The sequence below is a fragment of the Oncorhynchus gorbuscha genome, linkage group LG20 (genome assembly GCF_021184085.1).
Source record: "Oncorhynchus gorbuscha isolate QuinsamMale2020 ecotype Even-year linkage group LG20, OgorEven_v1.0, whole genome shotgun sequence".
Taxonomy (NCBI): domain Eukaryota; kingdom Metazoa; phylum Chordata; class Actinopteri; order Salmoniformes; family Salmonidae; genus Oncorhynchus; species Oncorhynchus gorbuscha.
The window spans coordinates 38,239,149-38,248,317 of record NC_060192.1 but is presented as its reverse complement, the minus strand read 5'-3'; the positions used below and the strand labels follow the sequence as shown (position 1 = coordinate 38,248,317).

General features: G+C 44.5%; 1 protein-coding gene across 1 annotated transcript in view; it reads left to right on the top strand.

The window, feature by feature from the left end:
• Nucleotides 1-6,566: 6,566 nt before the first annotated feature.
• LOC124007387 (secretory phospholipase A2 receptor-like) overlaps nt 6,567-9,169 on the top strand; it is a 12,835-nt gene continuing 10,232 nt past the window's right edge. The window contains exons 1-2 of the mRNA XM_046317892.1: nt 6,567-6,618; nt 8,171-8,209. Of these exons, the coding sequence (XP_046173848.1) occupies nt 8,173-8,209 (37 nt within the window). The 5' untranslated portion in view covers nt 6,567-6,618; nt 8,171-8,172. The remainder of the gene's footprint in view (nt 6,619-8,170; nt 8,210-9,169) is intronic.

Below are 9,169 nucleotides of genomic sequence, written 5' to 3'. Positions count from 1 at the left end.
CACAGGTAGAACATCAGTTAAAGGTGTTGAGGTGTCCACAGGTAGAACATCAGTTAAAGGTGGTGAGGTGTCCACAGGTAGAACATCAGTTAAAGGTGGTGAGGTGTCCACAGGTAGAACATCAGTTAAAGGTGGTGAGGTGTCCACAGGTAGAACATCAGTTAAAGGTGGTGAGGTGTCCACAGGTAGAACATCAGTTAAAGGTGTCCACAGGTAGAACATCAGTTAAAGGTGGTGAGGTGTCCACAGGTAGAACATCAGTTAAAGGTGGTGAGGTGTCCACAGGTAGAACATCAGTTAAAGGTGTTGAGGTGTCCACAGGTAGAACATCAGTTAAAGGTGGTGAGGTGTCCACAGGTAGAACATAAGTTAAAGGTGGTGAGGTGTCCACAGGTAGAACATCAGTTCAAGGTGGTGAGGTGTCCACAGGTAGAACATCAGTTCAAGGTGGTGAGGTGTCCACAGGTAGAACATCAGTTAAAGGTGTCCACAGGTAGAACATCAGTTAAAGTTGTCCACAGGTAGAACATCAGTTAAAGGTGGGTGAGGTTCTCACAGGTAGAACATCAGTTAAAGGTGGTGAGGTGTCCACAGGTAGAACATCAGTTAAAGGTGGTGAGGTGTCCACAGGTAGAACATCAGTTAAAGGTGGTGAGGTGTCCACAGGTAGAACATCAGTTAAAGGTGGTGAGGTGTCCACAGGTAGAACATCAGTTAAAGGTGTCCACAGGTAGAACATCAGTTAAAGGTGGTGAGGTGCCCACAGGTAGAACATCAGTTAAAGGTGGTGAGGTGTCCACAGGTAGAACATCAGTTAAAGGTGTCCACAGGTAGAACATCAGTTAAAGGTGGGTGAGGTTCTCACAGGTAGAACATCAGTTAAAGGTGGTGAGGTGTCCACAGGTAGAACATCAGTTAAAGGTGTCCACAGGTAGAACATCAGTTAAAGGTGTCCACAGGTAGATCATCAGTTAAAGGTGGTGAGGTGTCCACAGGTAGAACATCAGTTAAAGGTGGTGAGGTGTCCACAGGTAGAACATCAGTTAAAGGTGGTGAGGTGCCCACAGGTAGAAGATCAGTTAAAGGTGTCCACAGGTAGAACATCAGTTAAAGGTGTTGAGGTGTCCACAGGTAGAACATCAGTTAAAGGTGGTGAGGTGTCCACAGGTAGAACATCAGTTAAAGGTGGTGAGGTGTCCACAGGTAGAACATCAGTTAAAGGTGGTGAGGTGGTCACAGGTAGAACATCAGTTAAAGGTGGTGAGGTGTCCACAGGTAGAACATCAGTTAAAGGTGGTGAGGTGTCCACAGGTAGAACATCAGTTAAAGGTGGTGAGGTGTCCACAGGTAGAACATCAGTTAAAGGTGGTGAGGTGTCCACAGGTAGAACATCAGTTAAAGGTGTCCACAGGTAGAACATCAGTTAAAGGTGGTTAGGTGTCCACAGGTAGAACATCAGTTAAAGGTGGTGAGGTGTCCACAGGTAGAACATCAGTTAAAGGTGTCCACAGGTAGAACATCAGTTAAAGGTGTTGAGGTGTCCACAGGTAGAACATCAGTTAAAGGTGGTGAGGTGTCCACAGGTAGAACATCAGTTAAAGGTGGTGAGGTGTCCACAGGTAGAACATCAGTTAAAGGTGGTGAGGTGTCCACAGGTAGAACATCAGTTAAAGGTGGTGAGGTGTCCACAGGTAGAACATCAGTTAAAGGTGTCCACAGGTAGAACATCAGTTAAAGGTGGTGAGGTGTCCACAGGTAGAACATCAGTTAAAGGTGGTGAGGTGTCCACAGGTAGAACATCAGTTAAAGGTGGTGAGGTGTCCACAGGTAGAACATCAGTTAAAGGTGTCCACAGGTAGAACATCAGTTAAAGGTGGTGAGGTGTCCACAGGTAGAACATCAGTTAAAGGTGGTGAGGTGTCCACAGGTAGAACATCAGTTCAAGGTGGTGAGGTGTCCACAGGTAGAACATCAGTTAAAGGTGTCCACAGGTAGAACATCAGTTAAAGTTGTCCACAGGTAGAACATCAGTTAAAGGTGGGTGAGGTTCTCACAGGTAGAACATCAGTTAAAGGTGGTGAGGTGTCCACAGGTAGAACATCAGTTAAAGGTGTCCACAGGTAGAACATCAGTTAAAGGTGGTGAGGTGTCCACAGGTAGAACATCAGTTAAAGGTGGTGAGGTGTCCACAGGTAGAACATCAGTTAAAGGTGTCCACAGGTAGAACATCAGTTAAAGGTGGTGAGGTGCCCACAGGTAGAACATCAGTTAAAGGTGGTGAGGTGTCCACAGGTAGAACATCAGTTAAAGGTGTCCACAGGTAGAACATCAGTTAAAGGTGGGTGAGGTTCTCACAGGTAGAACATCAGTTAAAGGTGGTGAGGTGTCCACAGGTAGAACATCAGTTAAAGGTGTCCACAGGTAGAACATCAGTTAAAGGTGGTGAGGTGTCCACAGGTAGAACATCAGTTAAAGGTGATGAGGTGTCCACAGGTAGAACATCAGTTAAAGGTGTCCACAGGTAGAACATCAGTTAAAGGTCGTGAGGTGCCCACAGGTAGAACATCAGTTAAAGGTGGTGAGGTGTCCACAGGTAGAACATCAGTTAAAGGTGTCCACAGGTAGAACATCAGTTAAAGGTGGTGAGGGGACCACAGGTAGAACATCAGTTAAAGGTGTCCACAGGTAGAACATCAGTTAAAGGTGGTGAGGTGTCCACAGGTAGAACATCAGTTAAAGGTGTCCACAGGTAGAACATCAGTTAAAGGTGGGTGAGGTTCTCACAGGTAGAACATCAGTTAAAGGTGTCCACAGGTAGAACATCAGTTAAAGGTGGTAAGGTTCCCACAGGTAGAACATCAGTTAAAGGTGGTGAGGTGTCCACAGGTAGAACATCAGTTAAAGGTGTCCACAGGTAGATCATCAGTTAAAGGTGGTGAGGTGTCCACAGGTAGAACATCAGTTAAAGGTGGTGAGGTGTCCACAGGTAGAACATCAGTTAAAGGTGGTGAGGTGTCCACAGGTAGAACATCAGTTAAAGGTGGTGAGGTGTCCACAGGTAGAACATCAGTTAAAGGTGGTGAGGTGTCCACAGGTAGAACATCAGTTAAAGGTGGTGAGGTGTCCACAGGTAGAACATCAGTTAAAGGTGGTGAGGTGTCCACAGGTAGAACATCAGTTAAAGGTGGTGTGTCCACAGGTAGAACATCAGTTAAAGGTTGTGAGGTTCCCACAGGTAGAACATCAGTTAAATGTGGTGAGGTGTCCACAGGTAGAACATCAGTTAAAGGTGGTAAGGTTCCCACAGGTAGAACATCAGTTAAAGGTGGTGAGGTGTCCAACAATGCGACCTGTATGCTCTAGTTGGCTGGCCCTCGCTACATATTCGTTGTCAAACTCACTGCCTCCAGGTCATCTCCAAGTCTTTGCTAGGTAAATCCCCACCTTATCTCAGCTCACTGGTCACCATAGCAACACCAACTGTAGCATCCGCTCCAGCAAATGTATTTCACTGGTCATCCCCAAAGCCAACACTGCTTTTGGCCGCCTTTCCTTCCATTTCTCTACTGCCAATGACTGGAACGAATTACAAAAATCACTGAAGCTGGAGACTCATATCTCCCTCTCTAACTTTAAGCATCAGCTGTCAGAGCAGCTTACCAATCACTGTACCTGTACACAGCCAATCTGTAAGTAGCCCACCCAACTACCTCATCCCCATATTGTTACTTATCTTCTTGCTCTTTTGCACCCCGGTATCTCTTCTTGCACATCATCATCTGCACATCTATCACTCCAGTTTTAATGCTAAATTGAAATGATTTCACCTCTATGGCCTGTTTGTTCCCTACCTCTCTACTCTTCTACATTTGCAGACACTGTACATAGATTTTTTATTTATTGTGTTATTGACTTTACGTTTGTTTGTGTAACTCTGCCGCACTGTTTATTCCATGTGTAACTCTGTGTTGTTGTCTGTGTCGCACTGCTTTTCTTGATCTTGGCCAGGTCGCAGTTGTAAAAGAGAACTTGGTCTCAACTGGCCGACCTGGTTAAATAAAATAAAAAAATAAAAAAGGAGTTTCTTTCAGTGTCTCCTAAATTGTTTCATTTTGGTGTTTGTCAGTGTCTTTGTTAGTTCCCCCTTCTGTTTGAGTGACATTATTTGGTTTTCTAGTTGGGGAACATAACAATCGATTAGTTAAATATAGACTTTCCACCACTACAAAGAATAAAAGGTAACATATCCTCCAAATGAGTATCACACAATTACATGATTGATTATTGTATAATTTAGAACAGTATCCTGCAGGATTCAACAGCTGGACTTGTAAGAGTTGTTGCCCTGTTCCTTCCTCTGAGATCATCATTCTAATGGAATCTAGAAAGAACAAAACCCTGATCTCAAATTGTACATCAAAGGTGCAAAGACCCAAAACATCCACGTCAATTTTTTTGTTGTTGTAGTTTTTGATCAAATAACATGGAAAACAAATACTTACTGTGCAGTAATAACTGACCATCCTTACAAACCACTTACTATAAATGTACATTAGTGTAATAGTGTAATAATCCACACAATAATTCACATTTCCGTTTCTGTAAAATGATGTTCCTGATGTAAGAAACTGGTCCAATTAAGATCCTACATCTGTATGAAAGAGAGAGGGAGAGACAGACAGAGAGACAGAGACAGAGAGACAGACAGAGAGAGAGACAGACAGAGAGACAGACAGAGAGAGACGGAGAAACAGAGAGAGATGGAGAGAGAGAGGGAGATACAGGGAGAGGGAGAGGGGGAGACAGACGGAGAGACAGACAAAGAGAGAGGGAGAGACAGACAGAGAGACAGACAGAGAGAGAGACAGAGAGAGAGGGAGAAACAGAGAGAGAGATGGAGAGAGAGAGGGAGATACAGGGAGAGGGAAAGGGGGAGACAGACGGAGAGACAGACAAAGGGAGAGGGAGAGACAGACAGAGGGACAGACAGAGAGAGAGACAGACAGAGAGAGGGGGAGACAGACAGAGAGACAGACAGAGAGAGAGACAGACAGAGAGGGAGAGACAGACAGAGAAACAGACAGAGAAACAGACAGACAGACAGACAGACAGACAGACAGACAGACAGACAGACAGACAGACAGACAGACAGACAGACAGACAGACAGACAGACAGACAGAGAGGGAGAGACAGACAGAGAGAGAGACAGAGAGAGAGGGAGAGACAGACAGAGAAACAGACAGAGAGACAGACAGACAGACAGACAGAGAGACAGAGAGACAGTGAGAGACAGACAGAGAGAGAGAGAGAGGGAGAGACAGACAGAGAGGCAGCGAGAGACAGAGAGCAACCGAGAGAGACGGAGAGAGAGAGCAGTATTGTGTTGGGTTTTGCATGTGTGCTGAAGGTGTTTCTTCACATCTTGTTTTCTTTGACCAGTCTTTTTGTCTTTATGGAAATAAGATAGAACAATGAATAGAGATGCCATTCATCCTTCCATGATGACATCACTACAATATGAAGTTGGGAAGCAGGAGGTACAGGTGTTGAAATGCACCTGTATAACATCCACCTGCCCTAGAGGTGACAGAACCTTTAGGAGAGAGAAAGAGGGAGAGGTAGACAGAGAGACAGAGAGAGAAAGAGGGAGAGGTAGACAGAGAGAGACAGAGAGACAGAGAGAGAAAGAGGGAGAGGTAGACAGAGAGACAGAGAGACAGAGAGAGAAAGAGGGAGAGGTAGACAGAGAGACAGAGAGAGAAAGAGGGAGAGGTAGACAGAGAGAGACAGAGAGACAGAGAGAGAAAGAGGGAGAGGTAGACAGAGAGACAGAGAGAGAAAGAGGGAGAGGTAGACAGAGAGACAGACAGAGAAAGAGGGAGAGGTAGACAGAGAGACAGAGAGACAGAGAGAGAAAGAGGGAGAGGTAGACAGAGAGACAGAGAGAGAAAGAGGGAGAGGTAGACAGAGAGACAGAGAGACAGAGAGAGAAAGAGGGAGAGGTAGACAGAGAGAGACAGAGAGACAGAGAGAGAAAGAGGGAGAGGTAGACAGAGAGACAGAGAGAGAAAGAGGGAGAGGTAGACAGAGAGACAGAGAGAGAAAGAGGGAGAGGTAGACAGAGAGACAGAGAGAGAAAGAGGGAGAGGTAGACAGAGAGACAGAGAGACAGAGAGAGAAAGAGGGAGAGGTAGACAGAGAGACAGAGAGAGAAAGAGGGAGAGGTAGACAGAGAGAGACAGAGAGACAGAGAGAGAAAGAGGGAGAGGTAGACAGAGAGACAGAGAGAGAAAGAGGGAGAGGTAGACAGAGAGACAGACAGAGAAAGAGGGAGAGGTAGACAGAGAGACAGAGAGACAGAGAGAGAAAGAGGGAGAGGTAGACAGAGAGACAGAGAGAGAAAGAGGGAGAGGTAGACAGAGAGACAGAGAGACAGAGAGAGAAAGAGGGAGAGGTAGACAGAGAGACAGAGAGACAGAGAGACAGAGAGAGAAAGAGGGAGAGGTAGACAGAGAGACAGAGAGACAGAGAGACAGAGAGAGAAAGAGGGAGAGGTAGAGCTGACAACAGAATAACACAACAACAAAGACAACATCTACAACAACAGCAAACATCAGGTAGGAGGATTTATCTAATATCTCTGCAAGTATGCCTGTTGAAGGAATAAAGTACAACACATTTAGTGAATGGTTATTATTATTTAGTAAAGAATTATTGTTCTTGTTTGTAAATATATATTTTTGAAAAACAGAAAATACGAGCCTGGATGTGCATACTGTGCATGAAATAAGTCATGTGATTTAAAATGTGAAATGCTCCTTCAAACTGTGATTATAGACAGACTATTTACATATTAATACTGGAGCACTTTATGTTTGTGTTTTCACTCATTACTTTTCATAACACTTAATGTATCTGTATCATGTCACCATGTTGTTGGTAGAAGATCTAGTTTCCATCTGTATCATGTCACCATGTTGTTGGTAGAAGTTCTAGTTACCATCTGTATCATGTCTCCATGTTGTTGATAGAAGTTCTAGTTTCCATCTGTATCATGTCACCATGTTGTTGGTAGAAGTTCTAGTTACCATCTGTATCATGTCTCCATGTTGTTGATAGAAGTTCTAGTTACCATCTGTATCATGTCTCCATGTTGTTGGTAGAAGTTCCTGTTACCATCTGTATCATGTCTCCATGTTGTTGGTAGAAGTTCTAGTTACCATCTGTATCATGTCTCCATGTTGTTGATAGAAGTTCTAGTTACCATCTGTATCATGTCTCCATGTTGTTGATATAAGTTCTAGTTACCATCTGTATCATGTCACCATGTTGTTGGTAGAAGTTCTAGTTACCATCTGTATCATGTCTCCATGTTGTTGATAGAAGTTCTAGTAACCATCTGTATCATGTCACCATGTTGTTGGTAGAAGATCTAGTTACCATCTGTATCATGTCTCCATGTTGTTGATAGAAGTTCCTGTTACCATCTGTATCATGTCTCCATGTTGTTGGTAGAAGTTCTAGTTACCATCTGTATCATGTCTCCATGTTGTTGGTAGAAGTTCTAGTTACCATCTGTATCATGTCTCCATGTTGTTGGTAGAAGTTCTAGTTACCATCTGTATCATGTCTCCATGTTGTTGGTAGAAGTTCTAGTTACCATCTGTATCATGTCTCCATGTTGTTGATAGAAGTTCCTGTTACCATCTGTATCATGTCTCCATGTTGTTGGTAGAAGTTCTAGTTACCATCTGTATCATGTCTCCATGTTGTTGGTAGAAGTTCTAGTTACCATCTGTATCATGTCTCCATGTTGTTGGTAGAAGTTCTAGTTACCATCTGTATCATGTCTCCATGTTGTTGGTAGAAGTTCTAGTTACCATCTGTATCATGTCTCCATGTTGTTGATAGAAGTTCCTGTTACCATCTGTATCATGGCTCCATGTTGTTGATAGAAGTTCTAGTTACCATCTGTATCATCTCTCCATGTTGTTGATAGAAGTTCTAGTTACCATCTGTATCATGTCTCCATGTTGTTGATAGAAGTTCTAGTTACCATCTGTATCATGTCTCCATGTTGTTGGTAGAAGTTCTAGTTACCATCTGTATCATGTCTCCATGTTGTTGATAGAAGTTCTAGTTCACATTTCTTTTCAATCCAATCTCCAGGGATGGACCAAACCTTGTTCCTCCTCCTCGTTTTCTCAGGTACGTGTTAATCTCTAAGAGTGTGTGTGTGTGTGTGTGTGTGTGTGTGTGTGTGTGTGTGTGTGTGTGTGTGTGTGTGTGTGTGTGTGTGTGTGTGTGTGTGTGTGTGTGTGTGTGTGTGTGTGTGTGTGTGTGTGTGTGTGTGTGTGTGTGTGTGTGTGTGTGTGTGTGTGTGTGTGTGTGTGTGTGTTTAAAAAAAACTGTCATAGTGTTGGTTTGTTCTCCACAGGGCTGTCCATCCTCCTCTCATAGTGTTGGTTTGTTCTCCACAGGGCTGTCCGTCCTCCTCTCATAGTGATGGTTTGTTCTCCACAGGGCTGTCCGTCCTCCTCTCATAATGATGGTTTGTTCTCCACAGGGCTGTCCGTCCTCCTCTCATAATGATGGTTTGTTCTCCACAGGGCTTTTCCATCCTCCCCTCATAGTGTTGGTTTGTTCTCCACAGGGCTGTCCATCCTCCTCTCATAATGTTGGTTTGTTCTCCACAGGGCTGTCCATCCTCCTCTCATAATGTTGGTTTGTTCTCCACAGGGCTGTCCATCCTCCTCTCATAATGTTGGTTTGTTCTCCACAGGGCTGTCCATCCTCCCCTCATAGTGTTGGTTTGTTCTCCACAGGGCTGTCCATCCTCCTCTCATAATGATGGTTTGTTCTCCACAGGGCTGTCCATCCTCCTCTCATAGTGTTGGTTTGTTCTCCACAGGGCTGTCCATCCTCCCCTCATAGTGATGGTTTGTTCTCCACAGTGCTGTCCATCCTCCCCTCATAGTGTTGGTTTGTCCTCCACAGGGCTGTCCATCCTCCTCTCATAGTGTTGGTTTGTTCTCCACAGGGCTGTCCATCCTCCTCTCATAGTGTTGGTTTGTCCTCCACAGGGCTGTCCATCCTCCTCTCATAGTGTTGGTTTGTTCTCCACAGGGCTGTCCATCCTCCTCTCATAGTGTTGGTTTGTTCTCCACA